Source organism: Mustelus asterias, chromosome 21 (genome assembly GCF_964213995.1).
Source record: "Mustelus asterias chromosome 21, sMusAst1.hap1.1, whole genome shotgun sequence".
Lineage (NCBI taxonomy): Eukaryota > Metazoa > Chordata > Chondrichthyes > Carcharhiniformes > Triakidae > Mustelus > Mustelus asterias.
Genome location: NC_135821.1, coordinates 57,086,061 through 57,109,887, shown reverse-complemented (window position 1 = coordinate 57,109,887; position 23,827 = coordinate 57,086,061). Strand labels below are relative to the sequence as shown.

At 43.1% G+C, this 23,827-nt stretch overlaps 1 protein-coding gene across 1 annotated transcript in view; it reads right to left on the bottom strand.

The window, feature by feature from the left end:
- Positions 1-11,799: 11,799 nt before the first annotated feature.
- ldlrap1b (low density lipoprotein receptor adaptor protein 1b) overlaps positions 11,800-23,827 on the bottom strand; it is a 50,847-nt gene continuing 38,819 nt past the window's right edge. Inside the window, exons 6-9 of the mRNA XM_078237941.1 lie at positions 22,912-23,004; positions 21,004-21,125; positions 16,873-16,907; positions 11,800-14,303 (exon numbers count right to left, since the gene is read on the bottom strand). Coding sequence (XP_078094067.1) covers positions 14,159-14,303; positions 16,873-16,907; positions 21,004-21,125; positions 22,912-23,004 — 395 coding nt within the window. The 3' untranslated portion in view covers positions 11,800-14,158. The remainder of the gene's footprint in view (positions 14,304-16,872; positions 16,908-21,003; positions 21,126-22,911; positions 23,005-23,827) is intronic.

The window sequence follows — 23,827 nt, the reverse complement described above, 5'->3', positions numbered from 1 at the left end:
ATAGGAAACATGAGCGATTCAGTGACTGGAATGCTTTGCCTTAGTGGAACCTGGACCGGAATTCTCCAACCTCACCCACAGCTGGGATTCTCCGATTCCGCTGCAATGAATGGGCAATTTGGCTGAGTGAGAAATTCTCCGTTTTCACTGGCAGTGGTAGCAAGGCATGCAAGACCGGAGAATTCCAGCAGTGCTGTCAGATCACACTGCGGCAGCTATGGGCAGCTATGGGTGGCACAGTGGTTAGCACTGCTCCCTCACAGCGCCAGGGACCCAGGTTCAATTCTGACCTTGGGTCACTGTCTGTGTGGAATTTGCACATTCTCCCCGTGTCTGTGTGGGTTTCCTCCGGGTGTTCCAGTTTCCTCCCACAGTCCAAAGATGGGCAGGTTGGGTTGATTGGACATGCTAAATTGACCCTAGTGTCAGGGGGATTAACAGGGTAAATATGTGAAGTTATGGGAATAGGGCCTGGGTGGGATTGTGGTCGGTGCAGACACGATGGATCGAATTCTGTACTGTAGGGAATCTATGATTCTATAAATGAGCCTCCTGTTCAAACGGGATGGCTCTGCATTATGGTCACAACTTTCCTGCCCAACTCCATCGCCATGTACAGAAGACTTATGAGCACAGAATAAAATTTCACTTGTAAATATTTCACATCAAGTTGGTTTCATTGAGTTCATGTGTGCATTGTTATTTTGTTGAGACGATCTCAGTAGCTCAGTCAGAGGGGTAAATGTATTAGCACAGTTCATGGTTGGCATGGACTGATGGTAACGGGGGAGTTGGGTCATTTCCTTTCTTGTAGAAGGAACTATGACCAAAATTTTATGTGCTTCAGTCAGGTGACCTGACCTAGCGCAAAAGAATGTTGGGTGGGTGCCCTAACATCAATGTTGTACCATATCACGGTCAGCAGGTACACACGGGAATTGGAAATGCGCCCACTGACAATTACAGTTACAATTAAGCTAATTAAAGCCCCAATTGATCGGGAATTTTACTGGCTTGTGCACTTTCGTGCTCAGTGCACGGGTCAATCGATTAGGTGGCCTTCCTGTTTCAGCATCATTCTCAATCTAGGGAAGGATAAAATGCCCACAAGGTGTTGGAATGTTGAAGAGTATTGCTGTCAGTTGTTTTGTTGTTGCCTTAGAGACAGCTCGTGGTAGTTTTTTTGTGTGCAAGTATCCTTTGAAAAATACTTCAGCTCCCGAAGGCAGTTCACAGAAGTCGTCAGCCTTTGGGGAGCTCGTTGAAACCACCCTTACTTGTCCCAGTGCCCACCCCCCTCTTCCCATGTGTGGGATCCTCTGTATGGTTTGCCCAGTTAAAAGGCTTTATTTGAAAGTATTTCTGCCTGATCTAACTAATTGTGCTGTGCTTTAAGCTAACGTCAGCCAATTTGGCCACATTTTAAAACTCATCTTGGAATTCTGGGTTCAGCTTAGAAAATTGGCTATATTTGAAAGTACGATGTTCAGCAGAAATGATCCTTCTCATAAGCAGGCTTTCTCATAAGGTAAACAGTAGTGTTTCATGGTCACAGATGCCAATTTTTTAATGCAGCTCGAGACTGCTTGGACCCAGCTCTTTAAAAACACAGATAACTGAAAAGCTATATGTTTCCAGTTCAGTTGGTGTTCAGTTGCTGTTTTGAATGCTGTACAAGCTGTTGCTCCTTTCTTTCTCTCTCTTCCTCTCTCTTTCTTACCAGTAAAATTAATCTCTTTCGCTTTCTGTAAAATGCTAATTATAAAGAACGCTTAATAAAGAAGTTTCTACTTCGATCCAGTCGTGCTCAAGTTTATTCTGAAGAAGGAAATGGACCCTACACCATGCCTCCTGGCAGCGCCAAATGTCTCTCAGCGCGCGTTTCAAACTGGCCGCCAGTTAAGTGGTCAATCATTTTGAGAAGCTAATGGAAGGTCAGAGTGGATTTCACATTGGCTTCTGGTCCCATCTATCGAATGCACCCAACTAGGTAAAAATTCAGACCTCTGTTGTGCTTTTTTTGTTCGCTGTTTATTGAATGTTCATTTTAGTGCCCAGTTGAACTCACCACAATTGTTTATGAAAGTTAAAGACAGCCTGTACCAAACAATTTCAATACGAGATAACAGGAAACTTATAATTCTGTATTCAGCCATATGTTTTCAGTTTCGGTCACGTCTGTTTTCAGTACAATACTGGCTTTTGCCAGTATCTCTCTCTCTCTCCCAGTTTTTTCGTTCTCTGTAATGTGTTAATTTTAAATTCTGCTCAATAAAAGAAATTCAACATATCAGTGCTGTCTCCGTCTATTCTGTGGAATGAATGGACCATATACATGGTGTTGGTGTCCCACCATGTAGGCTAACTGCTTACAGGGTTTTCTTCTACACTGTTCTCTGACCATATGATTGCATTTATCACACGGTGGGTGGCGCACGTTCCAGTCCCACATTAACCCTTGCTCTGCCGAGCACCTTTACATTATAATGCATGTAGACACATATCATCACATTTAGCTTTCCCCGCCATGTGGTCCCAGAGGAAAGATGAAGTGGTAAATAATGCTAACAGAAAGCTGCAGGCATAGCAATGGTGTCATCTCACCCAACCAAACAGCTTCTTGGCGATGGAAGAGCACCACTTCACATTAAAAATACTTCTGGAGACCTTCTGGTGTGATTGTCATAGGAAAAGATGTTAGTTGGCTGCTTGGCTGGTTTAGATTAAATGTATCTGTCCAAAGCCTCGTAACCCATTAGTACTTCCTATTTTGCAATATATACATAGTGCCAGCGCAGACTGGATCTTATTTTAACTCTGTGCAAGTGAATGGATTTTGAGTAGGTTAAAATATCAGCCAGAATGCTCAATAATACAAAGCTATATTTCGTGAAAGTATTTAATTATCTATAGCAGAAGTTTATGTGGTAACCTATTTCTGCCACAAAACTAGATGCCACAAAAAAGTGAAAAAAAAGGCAGCACATTGGTTAGCACTGCTGCCTCAGCACCAGGGACCCGGGTTCAATTCTAGCCTTAGGTGACTATCTGTGTGGAGCTTGCATGTTCTCCCCATGTCTGCGTGGGTTTCCGCTGGGTGCTCTGGTTTCCTCCTATAGTCCAACGATGAGCAGTTTAGGTGGATTGGCTATGCTATATTGTCCTTTAGTGTCCCAAGATGTGTAGGTTAGGAGGATTAGTGGGATAAATACATGGGGTTGCAGGGATAAGGCAGGGTTGGGCTCTCTTGATGCTCTCTTGGAGAGTCGGTGCAGACTCGATGAACCGAATGGCCTCCTTCTGCACTGTAGGGATTCTATGATTCTTTGATGAATGTACTTGATGTATTTTCTCAAAGGTTTCTGTGAACCAATATAAAGCAGTTGTGTGAGAAGTGCAATAAACAAGAAACACATGAATTCTGTGTCATTGGCTGTAGGTGGAAATATGATAATAGCCAATGACAACGCAAACCTACATATTCCATGCATCTCCCGAGCTGCCATTGAATGCACCAGCACCCCTTCTAGCCAAGGCTAAAGTGGAATGGTGCAGAATGAGAATATAAATGGGAGAGACAAACATAGTCCCTGCTCACCCCAAAACTAACCATTGCAAAGTAAAAATACTCAAAAACTGTTTGAAATCCTTGCAGTTTGATTGGCCAATTCAATCCATCATTGAACCACAGTAAGAAGCCCAGGTCAAAAATACCAAATTGAGTTGATTATACCAACCTAGTTAGACTTTTTATTTGCTGCTCTGAGGAAGGGTCATCCAGACTCGAAACATTGGCTCTATTCTCTCCCCACAGATGCTGTCAGACCTGCTGAATTTCCCCAGCAGTTTCTGTCTTTGTTTCAGATTTCAGCATCCACAGTATTTTGCCTTTAAGCCTTTTATTTGTCTGATTGCACTCCTGTGAAGTGCCCTGGGGTATTTTGCTACATTAACGTTACTGCATAAAGTACAAGTTGTTGCTGTGAAGTGTGGGCTTCGAAAGTGTGATGTTAGTGTACCTTTAAGAGAATTTTTAAAAAACATCATAGGCCAGAACTTTACCACCGCGGCTCACAGAACAGAATTCTCCGTTGGCCTAGGGCAGGATTTTATGAGCCTCGTCCGAGCGAGGTTGTAAAATACGGCTGTGATCTCTGCAACTGTCTGTGTGCCACATGCCCACCACCTTAGGTGAGGTCACTGCTGGGAGGAGAGAAAAATCTGTGTGCAATTCAGGTGACAGAGATTTCATTTCCAGTTTCAGTTTTGAGCTGCAGGTTTTGTGTCGAGTGTTAGAAGCAGTCTTAGAAGCAAGCTGAAAAGAAGCTGGAATCTCTCCCTGTCCCCCTGTTTTATTTGGAAATTCTGCTGGTTATCTCAAGGCAAGGTCTTGCCTTCCTGAAGGAAACTGCAGCATTCGAAAGGTCTCAATTCCAGTCGAGAGAGATTTAATCTATGCTGTATTAAGCCTGTGAAAAAGGTTTTGTCTATGAGGGGTTTTGGTTTTGATTGGAACATCGTTAGATATATTCATTCAGGGTTATATATTAGTGTGGTTGTTTTGTTTGCAATTGATACAAGTTCTTGCTAATTTTCTTACTATACATGTTACCTATATTCTTAAATAAACTTTGTTTGATTAAACTCCCCAGTGTTTCTTTTTTGGATCACACTTGAAGGTAAGCATCTGATGCTTACCATAGCCAAATTCGAGATGCAAAACATATGATTCAGACGGGCTTCATAAAACACTTTGGAGTTTCTAACCTGAACCATAACCAAAGCAACTGTGGGTTACCTGCAATTCTCAGCAGGATGGTCACAGCATTTCCGATCATTTAAGTAAAAGAATTCTCTGTTCAGAAATGGGAGGATTTTTAAAAAGAGAAACCATGATTAATAATTTAGTTGCTTTTCTTCAAAAAAATGTATAATTAAATGGGCAAAGCATGGGACAAAGTCTTATATTTAAAAAGCATCGCACATCAAAGCTCTTTACTGAATCATGTTGAAGTGCAGTGTTATTAGCAAAGAAGCCGCCACTTTTCATAGAGCAAGGTAGAGGAACTGAATTATCTGCAATTTTATTTTTGGTGGTGATGATTGCAGGTGGGACCAGAGGCAGGGCAGGAGAGGGGGAAGAAAGAACGTCAAGGAAAAGAAAAATGATGAAGCCCAGAATGCTGGAAACCCTCTTCTCCTTAAAACATAGAGTCATAGAGATTTACAGCATGGAAACAGGTCCTTTGGCTTAACTTGTTCATGCCGCCCAGTTTTTAACCATTAAGCTAGTCCCAGTTGCCCATGTTTGGCCTATATCCCTCTATAATAATTTTACCCATGGAATTATCTAAGTGCTTTTTAAAAGACAAAATTTTACCTGCCTATACTACTACTCTGGCAGCTCGTTCCAGGCACTCACCACCCTCTGTGTTGCTCCTCTGGACCCTTTTGTATCTCTCCCCTCTCACCTTAAACCTATGCCCTCTAGCTTTAGACTCCCCTACCTTTGGGGAAAGATGTTGACTATCTACCTTATCTATGCCCCTCGTTATTTTATAGACCTCTAAAAAATCACCCCTAAGCCTCCTATGCTCAGGGAAAAAATTCCCAGTCCATTCAGGCTCTCCTTATAACTCAAACCATCAGATCCTGGTAGCATCCTAGTAAATTTTTCTGCACTTTTTCTAGTTTAATAATATCCTTTCTAAAATAGGGTGACCTGAACTATACACAGTATTCCGAGTGTGCCTTACCAATATCTTGTACAACTTCAACAAGACGTCCCAACTCCTATATTCAATGTTCTGACCAATGAAACCAAGCATGCCGAATGCCTTCTTCACCACTCTGTCCACCTGTGCCTCCACTTTCAAGGAGCAATGAACCTGTACCCCTAGATTTTACTAGGATGCTACCGGGACTTGATGGATTGAGTTATAAGGAGAGGCTGGATAGACTGGGACTTTTTTCTCTGGAGCGTAGGAAGCTGAGGGGTGATCTTATAGAGGTCTATAAAATAATGAGGGGCACAGATCAGCTAGATAATCAATATCTTTTCCCAAAGGTAGGGGAGTCTAAAACTGGAGGGCATAGGTTTAAGGTGAGAGGGGAGAGTATTCAGAGGGGCAATTTTTTCACACAGAGGGTGGTAGGTGTCTGGAACAAACTGCCAGAGGTAGTAGTGGAGGCGGGTACAATTTTATCTTTTAAAAAGCATTTAGATAGTTACATGGGTATAAGGGAATATGGGCCAAATGCGGGCAATTGGGATTAGCTTAGGGGTTTAAAAAAAATGGGCAGCATGGACAAGTTGGGCTGAAGGGCCTGTTTCCATGCTGTAAACCTCTATGACTCTATTTCTTTGTTCTACAACTCTCCCCAGCACCCTACCATTAACTGAGTACGTCCTGCCCTGGTTTGATCGACCAAAATGCATCACCTCGCATTTATCTAAATTAAACAATATCAGGAGATCTTTCATGTCCACTGAACTGACAGATGCGGCCTTAACAAATCTCGTTAAACATTCTGGTTGGCTGTGCCAAGACTGAGGCATAGCTTTAGAATTGCCCCAGTTCACAATTTCTGCTCTAACACTGTCTTCAGCTTCTTGTCCTTTCCAAGTGTATAACAAACACACCTCCTTGTAAATGTGCCTTCTCTCTCCCCAGTGGCTACCATTTTATTTTTGGCCATGTGTCTAATGTCTTAATTTCTTTCCTTTTGGTACTGCTTCCAGGTTAATGGTTGGCAGCTGGCGTATTTCTTATTATCCAAGAAAATTACAATTGGTCCCTTTACAGTTAATGCAAACTCTGAAAAGCCCATTTCAAACATTCTTTAGAACTATTACAGATTCCACAGACCTTTTAAAATAATACACATTTTCCTTACTGTATTGTTTCCAGATCTAAGATTGTCACAATATTAAGGTTATGGGTGATGTAATTATATTAAGGTCCTAAATCTGAACATAGCCAAATGTTGGGCAAGTTAACTCAGGGAGATTGGGAAATTAGATTAAAAGATATGGGGCAGGGTTCTCCAGCCACGCGCACTCCAAGACCAGAGTTCATCGGACCTTCGAATGGTCTGCCGAATTTTCGGAGAATTTTAGCCATGGTGGTAGATAAGCAATGCTAATCTTTTTTTAAAAAAATCAAATTCTCAACAAATATACATTCCTTTGAGAAGCACCAAAAACCAATGACCACGCCCCCGGCTGGGATTATCCAGTGCCGCTGTCATGAAGAGAGTTCTGGCGGAGTGTAAAATTCTCTATTCTTGCTGGCAGTAGGGCAGCCACAGACTAAATTAGAGAATTTCACTCAAGTACACCATTGGAAAAATTGTACGTGATGATGAGTCTGGGGAAGGGCTGTGAGAAATGGCATTCCTTAGAGATCAGTGCTGGGACCGTTGCTGTTTGTTATACATATAAATAATTTGGAGGAAAATGTAACTGGTTTGATTGGTAAGTTTGTGGACGACAAAGGTTGGTGGAATTCCGGATGGTGACGAGGACCATCAGAGGATACAGCAGGACATAGATCAGTGAGACTTAGGCAGAGAGATGGCAGATGGAGTTTAATCCGGACAAATGTGAGGTAATGCATTTCGGAAGGTCTAATACAGATAGGAAATATACAGTAAATGGCAGAACCCTTAGGAGTATTGATAGGCAAAGGGATCTGGGTGCACAGGTACACAGATCGCTGAAAGTGGCAATGCAAGTGGAGAAGGTAGTCAAGAAGTCATATGGCATGCTTGCCTTCATCGGCCGGGGCATTGAGTTTAAAAATTGGCAAGTCATGTTTCAGCTTTATAGAATCTTAGTTAGGCTGCACTTGGAATATAGTGTTCAATTCTGGTCGCCAAAGTGGAGGCTTTGGAGAGGGTACAGAAAAGATTTACCAGGATGTTGCCTGGTATGGAGGACATTAGCAATGAGGAAAGGTTGGAGAAACTTGGTTTGTTCTTACTGGAATGACGGAGGTTGAGGGACAACTTGATAGAAGTCTACAAGATTATGAGAGGCATGGACAGAGTGAATAGTCAGAAACTTTTTCCCCCAAGGTGGAAGAGTCAATTACTAGGGGGCATAGGTTTAAGGTTCGAGGAACAAGGTTTAAAGGAGATGTACGCAAGTTTTTTTTTTACACAGACGGTGGAACTCACTGGCGGGGGAGGTAGTGGAAGCAGATACGATAGTGAATTCTAAGGGGCGTCTGGACAAATACATGAATAGGATGGGAACAGAGGGATACGGTGCTGGGAAGGGTAAGGGGTTTTAGTTCAGTCGGACAACATGGTCAGTGCAGGCTTGGAGGGCTGTAATTTTCTTTCGATAGCATTGGACAAATAGAAATGTTAACAATAGTATTATGTATTTTTTTTTAAATGACTACAAGGTTGTCAAAGAGTCGCAAGCCTGAAGATAGACATTATTTGCTAATCTTTAAAAACCAAAGAAATTGCGAAAGGAGAAAATAGAATAATTGGTTAGCAAGAAATATAAAAAGGTTGCATGGATTTTTGCAAATATATAAAAGGAAGAGATCATTGAAATTATTTGTGGCATGTTCTGTTTTCATTAGCAAAAGTAAATCTAGTTCCCTTAGAAACAAAAGACAGGAGAAATTATAATAGGGTTTGATGAAATGACAGAAATACTAAACAAATACTTCAGAGTCAAAAAAGCACAATGGAAATTATGGGGAGCCAAGGATCTAATGAGAGTGAGGAATTTAGATATCACTTAGGAAAGAAAAAATACTGGAGAAATTAACTGGGTCAAAATCCAATGAATCCCTTGGACTTGATAGTCTCCATCTTTGGGTTTTAACAGGTGGCTGCAGAGATAGAATCATAGAATCCCTACAGCACAAAAGGAGGCCATTTGGTCCATCAAGTTTACACTGACTCTGACAAAGCATCCCACCCAGGCCCCCTCCCTGTAACCCCACGTACTAACCTCATAAATCCCCCTAACCTACACACCTTGGGACACTAAATGGCAATTTAGAATGGTCAATTGATCTACCTATGTATCTTTGGACTGTGGGAAGAAACCAGAGCACCCAGAAGAAACCCATGCGGACACAGGGCAAACATGCAAACTCCACACAATCACCTAAGGCCGGAATTGAACCCAGGTCCCTGGTGCTGTGCTCCCTCCACAAAGACCGTCCTGATCCATTGGCTATTTCATGACCTACTCACCCTACCCACTTACCTCATCCACCCAACACACTTACCTTACCCAACCAATCACTCATCCAGTCACTAACACACTCAAAACCTTTGGGACCTTTAAACGCTTACCAGAATATGGCAGCTAGTTCCATAAAAAGGGGACATAGCTTCTGCGCTGTCTTTGCTGCCCCCTCCATGGATTTCTGCACGTTCCTTTGCAGTGTGGCTTTGTAAGCCAGCAAAAACCTATTCAGGTGAGTAGGTAGTCCACTGCTAGTCCCCCTGACACTAAGGGACAATTTAGCATGATTAATCAACCTAGCCTGCAGATCTTTGGATTGTGGGAGGAAACTGGAGCACCCGGAGGAAGCCCAAGCAGACACAGGGAGAATGTGCAAACTCCACACAGTGACCCAAGGCCGGAATTGAACATGGGTCCCCAGTGCTATGAGGCAGCAGTGTGATCCACCATGCTGTGCCACCATGCTGCCCATGACATACCAAGTGCTCATACAGGTACATTTTAAAGATGTGAGGCAATCTGCCTCCACACCCTCCCAGGCAGTGCATTCCAGACCTCTAGATAGAAGTTTTTCTTCACATCCTCCCTGAACCTTCTGCCCCTCACCTTGAATTAGTGTCACCGCCTGACTGACCCTTCAACTAAGGGGAACAGCTGCTCCCTATCCACACCCTTCATAATCTTGTACACCTCAATCAGGTCGCCCCTCAGTCTTCTCTGTTCCAACAAAAACAGCCCAAGCCCATCCGACCTCTCTTCCTAACTTGAATATTCCATCCCAGGCAACATCCTGGAGAATCTCCTCTGCACCCCGTCCAGTGCAAGCACATCCTTCCGATAATGTGGTGACCAGAACTGCACACAGTACTCTAGTTGTGGACTCACCAAAGTTCTATACAACTCCAACATGACCTCCCTTCTTTTGTAATCTGTGCTTCCATTGATAAAGGCAAGTGTCGCATATGCCTATTTCACCACCCTACTAACATGCCCTTCCACCTTCAGAGATCTATGGACAAACATGCCAAGGTCCCTTTGTTCCATAGAACTTCCTAGTGTCATGCCGTTCATTGAATACTTCCTTGCCAAATTACCCCTTCCAAAGTGTATCACCTCTCAGTTTTCAGGGTTAAATTCCATCTGCCACTTACCTGCTCATTTGACATCCCGTCCACATCTTCCTGTAGCCCAAGACACTCAATGTCATTGAGTGAGAGAAGACCATTTGGTTAATCTTTGTGTCATCTGCAAATTTACTCATCCTACCCCAGAACAGACATCTATGTTGTTTATATAAATGACAGATAATAGGGGACTCAGCACAGATCCCTTTGGTATGCCACTGGATACTGGCTTCATGGATATGGAGTGAAAAGGCTGATCTACAAGGAAAAATTCAGGCACAATGGGCCTACATGTGCTGGAGTTTAGAAGAATGAGAGATAATCACATTGAAATGTATTCAATTCTTAGAAGTCTTGGTAGGATAGACACAGAGGCTGTTTCTTCTCATTGGAACATCCAGCATTTATTTTATGAGGCTTATTACAAAGAACAAAGAAAATTACAGCACAGGAACAGACTCTTCAACCCTCCAAGCCTGCACTGACTATGCTGTTGGACTGAACTAAAACCCACTACCCTTCCAGGGACCATATCCCTCCATTCCCATCCTATTCATGTATTTGTCCAGACGCCCCTTAAAAGTCACTATCGTATCTGCTTCCACTACCTCTGCCAGCAGCGAGTTCGAGGCACCCACCACCCTCTGTGAAAAAAGACTTGCCTCGTACATCTCCTTTAAACCTTGCCCCTCGTACCTTAAACTTATGCCCCCTAATAATTGACCCTACCACCCTGGGAAAAAGCTTCTGACTATCCACTCTATCCATGCCCCTCAATCTTGTAGACTTCTATCAGGTCGCCCCTCAACCTCCGTCATTCCAGTATCTGTTAATATTCCAGTGTCTTTTTCTATTCCCACTCCTAGTGGTGCACTAAGGCAACCTTTCATCCATTTCCATCGCTAGTAATTCCCGAAACAGGTCGCTAGTCAGTCGCCAGGAGCTTATAGCTCGAGGGGCGCCGCTCCATGTCAAACATGCTGACCAGGCGTCTTTCCCACTCTTACCACCTCGTTACCCCCTACCCCTAGGTGGTCACCTCGCAGCAATAAATACACAGCGGTTGGCCTTAACAAGCTAAGTGGGACTCCACCCCACAGCCAAAAGTCATCCCACCCCAGAACTGCCAGCCAAGCTAATAGCTGGCAGCTCTTGCAGTCTCAGCAGCATCAGAACTCAGTCATGGGTGGCAGTCCCACAGAGATTGATGATAGACACCAGATGAGGTAAGACGAGGCTTTCTTGGGTGGGAGGGAATCAGGCACCCCAGGAGGTGAGCTCGAGGCCAAGCAGGGTGGCAGCAAGGGGAAGCACAATGTTGGGGGATGCCCCCAATGTGCACAAGGCATCCCCACAAAAGGATACAAACTCCCAACTTTGATGAAAAGAACCTTCTCAATCTTGGCTGCCATCCACTGCCCAGTGTAATTATAGTAAGAAGTCTCACACCAGGTTAAAGTCCAACAGGTTTATTTGGTAGCAAAAGCCACTAGCTTTCGGAGCGCTGCTCCTTGACTGAATTGCGAGTAATTATGGCAGTCCAGTGGAGGCAGATTGAGATTCTTAAAAGCAGCCATTACCTGGGCTTTTGAAGACTTCATTAGGCTTAAGGGCTGGCAGGCTGGTGAGCAACTCCTGTGTTAGAGGAAACAGATCAGACATGAGGAGGAAGGCAGTGCGGTCGCCACCGGGCAAGGCAAAGGGAGCGTTAATGGTGCAATAAGGTCTAAAGGAGGTGCTAATAGTGACATAAATGTAAGGTAGTAAAATGTGTTAATAGGAGAACAAAAGGTCAGTGCTCAGCAAAAACAAAACTAAATAAGTGATAGATGACTCTGTGGGGGTTTGCACTGGGATAAACCAAGGACAGTAAGAAGTTTAACAACACCAGGTTAAAGTCCAACAGGTTTAAGGAAGCAATAAATAAAAAGGGATGGGGAGGTTCAAGACAGGGGGGAAAGTTCACAGTCTAAAATTGTTTAAGGAAGATCTTGTCTAGATCACTTGTTGCCTGCAGGATGTGCACACACCTTTGATTTTAATTTTATCAAAGAAATGGGAGTAAGCATTGTCTGAAGCACCATTTAAAAAGGACATCAGCTGAGGCTTATGATTTTAACAGTAGTGCGTTTATTGTTAAAAGTGCCAACAATATTGCCACCATTTAAAAACAAAGTTCTCTAACAGAATTTACTAACATTTGATCTCACAGTGTGGGATGACACTGGAGTTTTAAATCAACTTAAAAAACATTCCACAGGATAACACAATTCTGAACCCGCACTGATATAATCCAGAAAACATTCTTCCAGTAAGAAATGTACAGTGGAGAATCACATCATAAAGTAATCCGATATAGACACCATGCATAATAAGTTAACGATAATAACAGAACATCAGTTTGTTAAAAGGGGAAGTCATTCTACACAAAAGGCAGCTTGGATCGAGTTGCTATTTTTTGGGCCACTTCAGTGCTTTATCCACGATCAGTTCTCTCATTGATAGAGCTTAATGAGCAGAAATCCCAAAATAACATTATAAAATATCAGCAATCTTGGGCTGTTGTTCAATAGCAGGGGAAGTTGGATCAAAGTAGAGGGAATGTAGAGCATCATTTTTTTCCTCCTTCCGTTAAGTGCGTTTTAAAATGTTTTGGATTCTGATACCTTTATACCCTCCACAACAAATGCAAGTTGGTTATGTATTCCATTTGCCTACTAGGGCACAAAGAGCACCAATCATCCTTACAACAACAGCGCGACAAAAAACTGCTAGTCAATATAAAACGGATTTTTAAAATACTTCTATGTATACTATACTTTGTACTCGTTTCAGTCAATAAAGTATATGCGCAACAGATTTTCCTCCCAATTAACAGGGCTACATCACATCACGTTATATTTGGTGCCACCTTTGCAACCTTGCTCCTGTTTTATATTAGCAGCTACAGAAAATGCATCTACTGGAAATCAACTGAAGATTCTGGATCATCACAAAGTTAAAATAACAATCAGATTCTATTCAATCCATTTAAAAGAAAATGCAGAAATAGTCCTGTTTACATCCTCCAAGACTTTGGAGCAGCAACACAGCCGTAATTCCGTCTGGGTATAAGGGGCGTGGAAATGAAATGGATTTAAAATACTTTACCACCAGTTATAATACATTGTTAATGTAACACAAAGGCAGAGACTAAATATGGTTTATGAATATTCCCGTCTTTAACAGAACAAACGCTTAGATTTATCGTTTCAAGTTGCAATTCTGCCAGGCGACAATCAAGGGTATTCATCTTATTCAGCAAACTAAAAAAGGGCCACATAGGCTGTTAGGGTGACAAGAGAAAAGGCCGCTCGTTCATGCAGGAAGGAGGATTTTTAAAAAAATACATTTATCATATTTAGCACAAACTGAATGTAATGTATCGATAGATATAAATTTGTAGTACTTTCAAAGGATTTATTTCTCCTGACAACTTCTATCCAAATGATCAGGCAGCTCATTGTCTAATTGACAGGCAACTAAGGCTAGACTATGCATCATTGGTTGGGTCTAGAAGCCTGAATGGGTTTTATATCAAAGCCATTTATTTGCTTGCTTTGGACTGGACCTCCTAAGAGGCAACACTACAACAGCAGACAGTTAATCCTCTGCTTCAGTCGTGCTACAACACTGCCACTCAAATCAAAGTTCCATTCTTGAACCAGACTTCGTGCATTGCATCTTGAGACCAGAAGGTGCCAAGGGAGGTTTCACCTAGTGGTCCGTTCCTCTTTTGTAGGCAAGGTGTCTGTTCTCTCTGGCTCTTGGGTCATCAGAACCCAAAGAAGTCATCTCTATCCGTGACCCCGGAATCACTCTTTTCCCAGTCTGAAGGAGTTAAGCATTCTTCCGCCTGCATGTCCTGAGGGCTCACCCCAATGTCCAGAAGCTGAGGGTTTGTTCTAGACTGAGCCAGCCTGAATGGGAGGGAGAGAAAAAAAAAGACAAAACAGAATTTTATATTGCGGCTTTCTTTATCGAATTGCGGATGCTGTTTGTGCACCAAGTGTCACCAGATCATTAAAAAAATATTCAGAATATCCAATTTACTGGAAGTCGTGGAGGGATGAGTCAGAAAACAAAAATGTCACTTCTGAACCAGAGTGGGATCCTTACAATGATGTCATAGCCAAAGTGACTCAGAATTAATTTGATGAACTCGGTCTCAGATGCCAAAGAAAATTAATTTGAAAGCACTCTCATTGTGGTTTAAAGTATATTTGCACAATGACTTCATTCAATAAACTGAGCCACATTAATTTAATGTGAATTATTGGCAGTGATATTTCCTCAGTTCAATATTTGATTTATTGTCACATGTATTAGTATATAGTGAAAAGTATTGTTTCTTGCGCACTGTAGAGACAGAGCATTCCATACATAGAGAAGGAAACGAGAGGGTGCAGAATGTAGTGTTACAGTCATAACTGGAGTGTAGAGAAAGATCAACTTAATGCAAGGTAGGTCCATTCAAAAGTCTGACAGCAGCAGGGAAGAAGCTGTTCTTGTCGGTTGGTACGTGACCTCAGACTTATGCATCTTTTTCCCAACAGAAGAAGGTGGAAGAGAGAATGGCGAACACCTACATGCACACTTCACATTTTATACTTGCTGCATAAATGTCGACCTCAGCTTTTGAAAGGATTTTGAGACTTCAAAGATCCACTTTATAAGCGGTGATCTTTGGTGCTCTATGGCGAAAGCTGGTTTTACACTGACGGAGTGAACTCTACATTGCTTTCTCAATTAATTACTCAAATAGAGCCACTGACAGAGGTCGAGAGGTCATTTGGGAGTGACTGTCAGTGCAGTGGCAGGGGCAGAGATTAGGGAGTTGGGGAAAGATGGGCACAGACTTGAGGGGCAAGAACATGTTCAAGGACTTTGGAAGGAGGAGATTGAAGGTGGGGCAGCTATTTGCAAGAACAGATTGTGAGGAACAGGTAACATTCCAGCGTCCCCAGTATTTTGAAAAGGAAGTGGGCAGAGTAAATGGAACGATTGACAACGTCAGCTAGCATGGAGATCGAGGAAGGGATTGTGAAAGGGAGAAAAAAGTAAAGGATGGTGAATGGCTAAGTTGCAAGGGACAGGAATTCAGAAGAAAGCGGTTAACTACTATACTCAAAAGACTTCGCAGCACTGGATGCCATGTAAAATGAACAAGCAACATTTAGAGTTCCTCACAGCAGTGTCACTAGAATCAGAGAGAGATATGGCATGGAAACAGGCCCTTCGGCCCGACTCATCCATGCCGACCAGGTTTCCTAAACTGAACTAGTCCCATATTCCTCTGAATCTTTCCTGTCCATGTACCTGTCCAAATGCCTTTTAAATGTTGTAATTGAACCCGCCCCGCCACCTCCTCTGGCAGCTCATTCCATACACGCACCACCCTCTGAGGAAAAAGTTGCCCCTCAGGTCCTTTTTAAATCTTTCCCCACTTACCTTAAAGCTAAGCCAGTGGGCGTCACTTACCAGATAAGAGGAAGAAAAAAAAAGTTACATTTGCTACTTCAGTTGCTGGTAGCGAGAGGGAATGTGTGTCCTGGTTCTCTGTATTTACATTTCTAAAAACAACTCCTTATTCCCCCAGCTGAATTATAAGTGTACGCCATCACTGTCATCTAGACAAAGGAGTTAGTCTGTGCAACATAAATACGCAGCTAATACACAGACATTGCTCTCCTGTAACCCATGTAAAAAGCAGCCGATGTGCTCCTTAAACCAAGTAGCTCACGGGAACACAATTTACTCCCCTGTTGCCTTCTTCATCCTAACAACCCTCAGTGGAGTGGCTATCATCTTCTCAAAAAGCCTCCACCAACCAAACTAGGCTTGGCTGCTGTCAAAAGTACTTATTACAATACACCAAGGCAAAAATTATAATAGAGACCATTGGGAGAGCAAAACCCACTTAACAGGAAGGTGCATTTGAATGTTCCCCATTCAGTATTCATGACTCATGTTGCAACTGAGCATTGAACTATTTTGTTGAAGTCGCTGATCTAGAATTAAATCACTAATGAATTAATTTTCAATGTTTTTCGTTCAATACATTCCTAGGTTCAAATGAATAATTTTTTAAAAAATTAGCCCAAAAGATGCATTGCACTTGCTACTGCACAACGGGAGAACTTAGTCAGATTGGCAACAGGCAATTAAACTCAGCGGGGTGACAGCAGACACAGCGGGGTGACAGCATATGCAGTGTGAAGCACAAGTACAGAGAACCAGAATACTTTACAGATTTATTATTTGCTGTACACAATGCAGAGACAATCATCCGCAGAGGTGGTGAGCTGAAAGTTTGGCGTCAGGCATGCATTCACTATAGATTACCTGTAACTGGGTTAAAGCTCTCCAAATTGCAGCTTGCAAAAGTCAGAACGAGAGAACGGATTGAAAGGCAACAGTGAAAAAAGGTGCTCAAAATAAAAATGATTTCACACAGCGATTAGGCATTTGAAAAATATATAGTTTTACCTTGCAAAGGCTTCATCCAGGTCATCATTTATTTCCTGGAAATAAATTGAAGTTGCACTTTTACACCAGGAGATTTAACCACTTTGCCTGTATCTACCAAATACATGATGTGGAGATGCCGGCGTTGGACTGGGGTAAACACAGTAAGAAGTTTAACAACACCAGGTTAAAGTCCAACAGGTTTATTTGGTAGCAAAAGCCACACAAGCTTTCGGAGCTCTAAGCCCCTTCTTCAGGTGAGTGGGAATTCTGTTCACAAACAGAGCTTATAAAGACACAGACTCAATTTACATGAATAATGGTTGGAATGCGAATACTTACAACTAAAATTCGGGATATTGGGTTCATGTCACACTATTTGTAACTCCCACAGTTGCGTGGACCTGCAGAGTTTCACTGGCTGTCTTGTCTGGAGACAATACACATCTTTTTAGCCTGTCTTGATGCTCTCTCCACTCACATTGTTTCGTTTCTTAAAGACTTGATTAGTTGTAAGTATTCGCATTCCAACCATTATTCATGTAAATCGAGTCTGTGTCTTTATAAGCCCTGTTTGTGAACAGAATTCCCACTCACCTGAAGAAGGGGCTTAGAGCTCCGAAAGCTTGTGTGGCTTTTGCTACCAAATAAACCTGTTGGACTTTAACCTGGTGGTGTTAAACTTCTTACTGTGTTTACCAAATACACCCAAACAAGGGAGGTAAGCACCACTGCCCAATCCAAACGCCAACCAAAATCCAGAACACTGGGTTTAGTTAATTGCTCAATAAAAATGTCCGCCTGCATGGTCCAGCCAATCACTTGGCAGGTCAACAGTAGAGCTTTGCAAAAGTCCAATATCCCTCCTGCTCATAGTGTTCCAGGAGAAGAAGGGGAATGGGTGAGGGGCGAATTATCATCCTTTTAAATGCTATCACTCTTCAGAAAATGTGTTCAAAATGTCAGCTTTGATGCCCTAATCAGAAAAATGGCCCAACTTCCACTTCAAAGACTTGAGCACATCATCCATGCCAACATCTCGGTGCAGTACAGATGAAGTGCTGCACTGCCAATGGTGCCAACTTTTCAATACAACATTGGGCTCCGTCTCTCAGAAAATCACGCCGTGCTATTCAAAACGAAAAGCACAGCACTTCTGATTTTCTATCCAAAAGCTCTCCCCTACACTCCCCTCCTCCACACCCCCCAACCAACACCACAAACAAAAAGGCAGTATTTGGAAGGATTATTGTTTTATTCATTTATGGGATGTGGGTGTCATTGGCTAGACCAGCATTTATTGCCCATCACCAGTTGCCCTCGAGAAGGTGGTGGTGAGCTGCCTTCTTGAAACGCTGCAGTCCTCAGGTGTAGGCACACCTATGTTGCTATTAGGGAGGGACTTCCAGCAACAGTGATATATTCCCAATTCAGAATGGTGAGTGACTTGGGAGGGGAACCTCCAGGTGGTGGTGTTCCCAGGAATCTGCTGCTCTTGTGCTTCTAGATGGAAGTGGTCATGGGTGTGGAAAGTGCTGTCTAAGTAACCTTGGTGTGTCCCCACAGTGCATCTTGTAGATGGTACACACGGCTGCCACTATTCGGTGGTGGAGGAATTGAATGTTTGTGGGAGGGGTAGCAATCGAGCTGGCTGCTTTGTCCTGGATGGTGTCGAGCTTCTGGAGTGTTGTTGGAGCTGCAGTCATCCAAGCAAGTAGAGAATATTTTATCTCCTGACTTGTGCCTTGTAGATGGTGGACAAACTTTGGGGAGTCAGGAAGAGAGTTACTCATTGCAGGATTCCAAGCATTTGACCTGATCTTGCAAGTATAGTATTTACATGGCTGGTCCAGTTCAGTTTCTGGTCAATAGTAATCCCCAGGATGTTGATAGTGGGGAATTCAGCGAAAGTAATGCCATTGAATTTCAAGGGGGTGAGGGTTAGATTCTCTCTTGTTGGAGATGGTCATTGCTTGGCACAAATGTTACTTGCCACTTGTCAGCCCAAGTCTGGATATTGTTCAGATCTTGCTGCATTTTGACATGGGCTGTTTTGTTTGGTTCTAGTCATAAGGACACAAACATTTTGCTGCAGAATAGACAGGTAGATAGGATGACATTGCAGGGGCTGGGTGGGTAATGAGGTGAAAAACTAAAATTAAACCCTTCAAATTCAATCTAATCTGGAGGAGTTAGTGACAGCACTTAAACTTGCTCAAGCAGCTCTTGGATTAATGGGGGGGGAATATCATGGAGATAAGGGTCTCAGTTCTCGGTTAGAGAACGGGGGGATGGCCCCCATCTGGGAAGACCCACCGGTTTTACGTATCAATCAGGCAGTCAGAAGTCAAGGGTGGCCCTCCCACCAGACCAGAGCTCCAGAGGCAGGAAGACCTGACCACAGAGCTTCCGGTGAATCAGAGTGACCCAAACCAGGAAGGTGATGGTGGGAGGGCTTGCGCAGGCAGTTGGGGAGCGAGGTATCGACAGCAAAGGGAGGGAAGTGCCTCTCAGCTGCCCCCACCCACTTCCCAATGCCAAGTTCTCCAATCAGGCACTGAGTGCCCTTGAACAAGATCCCCCACTCCTCATCCAGGGAGGCCACAAACCACTCAGAGGGTGGCACATCATTCTCCCCACAAGGCAATAGGCCCGCCCACCACAAGTTAATACCAGTACTAATTACCCCTTAACAATTGGCAGTGGGGAAGGAAGGCCTCCATGGGCCATCCCACCCTGAACTTAATCCAGATTGAGGCAAGAAGGTGGCAAGGTCCCCACTTGGTACCATCCTACCCGATTTACTGCTCTCTCCACTTCCAAACTGGCCAGGGGAGAGCATAAAATACTGCCCAGTTTTTCTGATCCAGCCTCATGCTCGAAACCTGTGGGTACGTGACCCACAAAAAGTGATTTGATTTAGATAACATCGCAGTATACCAGAAGGGTTTATTAGAAAAGGACTGTTCAAGGTTGATCGACATTGATTCCGACACGATGGGCCAAATGGCGTCTTTTAATAGTGGCTGAGTCTATTTCAAAGATATTGGAAATTAAATTCAGGCTGCACCATTGACACCACAACACTGGGGGGAGCACTTCCCACACGAGCTTTGCAAGTGCCACAGCTCGGTAAATGTATCAATTCAGTGCTCCAACAGTGGTGAAGGTAATTGGGGTATTCCTTCATTGGAAAATCTGGAACTCAGCACGAAAACGGCTTGGTAAATTTCAAAGGAATCAGTCACGTGGTCGTGTTGTTCAGTTGGAGAACAGAGTTTCAAACTGAATATCCAACAAATCAGAAGGAATAAAATAGTTTAAAATCTGGCAGTTGACATCCCATTTACATGGTTGAAGTTGCTGTGGCCAAGAGAGTTTACACTCATGGGAACCCCACACATTACCAGCAGCTGCAGTCCAGGTCACGTGTGAACGCGCAAAGTTTATTTATTAGTGTTACAAGTCGGCTTACAGTAACACTGCTATGAAGTTACTGCGAAAATCCCCTAGTTACCACACACTCCGGCACCTGTTCGGGTACACGGAGGGAGAATTTAGCATGGCCAATGTACCTAACCAGCACATCTTTCGGACTGTGGGAGAAAACCAGAGCACCCGGAGGAAACCCACGCAGACACGGGGAGAACGTGCAGAATCTGCACAGCAACCCAAGCTCGGAATCGAACCCAGGTCCCTGGCGCTGTGAGGTAGCAGTGCTAACCACTGTGCCACCGTGCTGTCCCTGTTAGTAAAGTATATTTATTAGTCACAAGTAAGGCTTACATTAATACCACAATGAAGTTACTATGAAATTCCCCCAGTTGCCACAGTCTGGCACCTGTTCAGATCAATTCACCTGACCAGCACATCTTTCAGAATGCGGGAGGAAACCGGAGCACCTGGAGGAAACCCACACAGACACGAGGAGAATGTGCAAATTCCACACAGACAGTGACCCAAGCCGGGAATCGAACCTGGGTCCCTGGCGCTCTGAGGCAGCTGTGCTAACCACTGTGCTGCCATGCCGCCCCTGTTAAGTGTTGAATCAAGTAAACCATGTGTATTTAAAGAAAGTTGCATCAACTTATCCCTAAAACAAATGGGTTCATTAATACTAACACACATTGCCTCCACACTGGTTGCACTTACCCATACAACATTGTTGTTTACAAAACAGTTTGTACCCGCAGTAGAGGCATCATATCTATGGTTTGTCGATAATGAAGAAATTGCCCCTTCAGTCAAGTCCAACAAATTTGCTGTGGCTACTTCTGCAAGCAATTCAAAAACAAAAAATTATTCATCACTGCACAATCTAACTTTAATCTGGCTAAAGCAAAAATGGGACTGTGTACACAGAGTCTCAATAGATAGTCACCCCTCAAAATAAAATACACCGGTGATGGAAGAGCACCACTTCACATTACAAATACTTCTGGAGAGCTTCTGGTGCGATTGTCATCGGAAAAAGATGTTAGTGTGGCCGCTTGACAGTTTTTGATTAAATGTATTTGTTCAATTGTAACCCACTAGCACTTCTTATTTTGCAATATACATAGTGCCAGCACAGACTGGATCTAACTCTGTGTAAATGAATGGGTTTTGAGTAGGTTAAACTATCAGCCTGAATGCTCAATATAAAGCTATATTGAGTGAAAGTATTTAATTATCTATAGCACACGTTTATGTGGTAATCTAGTTCTGCCTCAAATTAGATACTACAAAAAAGTGAAAAAAAAGTCAGCACAGTGGTTAGTACTGTTGACTCATGGCACCAGGGACCCTGGTTTGATTCTTGCCTTGGGTGACTGGTCTATATGGAGGTTGCATGTTCTCCCCGTGGCTGCATGGGTTTCCTCCGGGTGTTCTGGCTTCTTCCCACAGTCTTAAGAAGCACAGGTTAGACAAATTAGCCATGATCAATGCACGGGGCAGTGCATAGCGCGAGGCAGTGGGCCTAGGTAGAGCGTTCTTTCAGAGACTCCATGCAGACTCCACAGGCTGAATGGCCTCCTTCTGCACTGTAGTGAATCCATGATTCTATGACAACCTGTATACGGCCAGATATTCGCCATAGAGGATCAAATACAGGGGGGGTGGAAGCGGGATCAGGTTACGGAGTTTGATGATCAGCCATAATGTAAGGCGGAGCAGGTTCGAAGGGCTGAATGGCCTACTCCTGCTCCTATTTCCTATGTTTCTATGGCCTCAATACTATGCACACTATCACTCAAAAGATTTGATTGAATTTAGTTCATGCGGGAAGGATTCTCATCTCCCCCAGGCCTCAAGTCTTGGTGCTTCAGCTTCATGTACTTTAAAAGGTTAGTAACGCTTTGCAGAATGGCCTGAGAAGGAATATCCTCACCAACTTGTACCCGAAATCGGTATAACAACCGAGTACACTGGGAAACTGGTACCGTTTCTGCTCAATTCAGCAACAAACACAGGCCCACCAAACAAATCACACAAATATAACTTCTTCAGCAAAGATCTCCATGGAGATTGAAGTTTACAAGAAAGAGAGAATATTTTCAAAGACAAAAAAAATACTTTAGTCTTTTGTTAGAGGGACAGAAAGTTTAGTAGACTTCCGAGACAAAAAACTCCCTTCATTTTGTTACAGAATGTGGATAAGCTCAGAAGCTCAGTTTGCTGCAGAAAACTCAGAAGATTTAGATTTTATTTAAGAACAATAAACTTTTTTTAAAAATATAAGCCACCCAAACCCCAACACCACCCCCAGTGGCATCATTCAAGTATTAAACTAGGGTCATGAGATGACAAAACCAGCAGCTGAGCTATTTCCAAGCTGGAGGGAATCAAGAGTGGATATGAAAGAGTAAAAACTGCAAAACGTTAGAATGCAGTTTCGTTAAGTGAGAGCGTGGAGTGTACAACAAAGAATTGGGACGACAATGTTTAAGTCCCATCTTCAAGCCCACTCGCAGCCAACTGGACTCGATGCCAGCAGTGAGGTCTCATAAGATTGGCCTTGCACTCTTAATGGACAGGTCCACCGTCCTTTCCCAATCCAATAGAAAGGGCTGGTCTTACCTGTTTTGAAGGGGCTATTGTCAGGGATTTCTGATTGTGCTTTGCCAGTATCTCCACTGTTGGTTGGTGCAACGATTGCCCTTTTCCCTTTCTCTGTAAAGGACAATAGTTTTTAAAAAGGTGTTAAACAATGAATGATTTCCAAATTGATGAAATATACTGACTTAAAAGGAACCACTGAATACTTAGTTCCACTGTACCATTAAATATTTCACTTGAAGTAAACATTGTAACCAAAACAGAATCTCAGCAGGTCTGACAGCATCTGTGGAGAGAGAACTGGGGAGGTAACTTTGAGTCTGGATGACCCTTGAAGGGTCAGACCTGCTGAGATCTTCCAGCACTCTCTGCCTTTGTTTCAGATTCCAGCATCCGCAGTAATAATAAGATAAAAGCAACTTAAGAGTAGCCAGTTTAGAAAAAAATAGAATTTTTCCTGAAACACACAAAACACAAACTGTGAAGTTTTAATGTGGGTGGAGAGAGACAAAATACAATCCTGAACTCAAGTAATGCGGCCCACACAGACTGTCACTCTAATGGAAGGTGTGGCTAACCACCCAGTCCATGGAGAAGAAGCCTCAATCCCGTTGATAGACTCCATAAAGAACAAAAGGTTAAATCTACTGCTGAAAAAGGTAATTAAGCTAGATTTTACAATCTCTAATAAAAACGGATCATGCTTTTACGTTTTATACAAAGTTAAAAAACAAGGCAAATATTTTGACTTGTTTAAGGGTGTCAAATTGTTTACAATGGTCATACCATAATAGAATCATAGAATCCCTACAGTACAGAAGGAGGCTATTCGGCCCATCAAGTCTGTACCGACCAGAATCCTACCCAGGGCCCTATTCCCATAACCCCACATATTTACCCTGCGAATCCCCCTGACACTAGGGTCAATTTAGCGTGA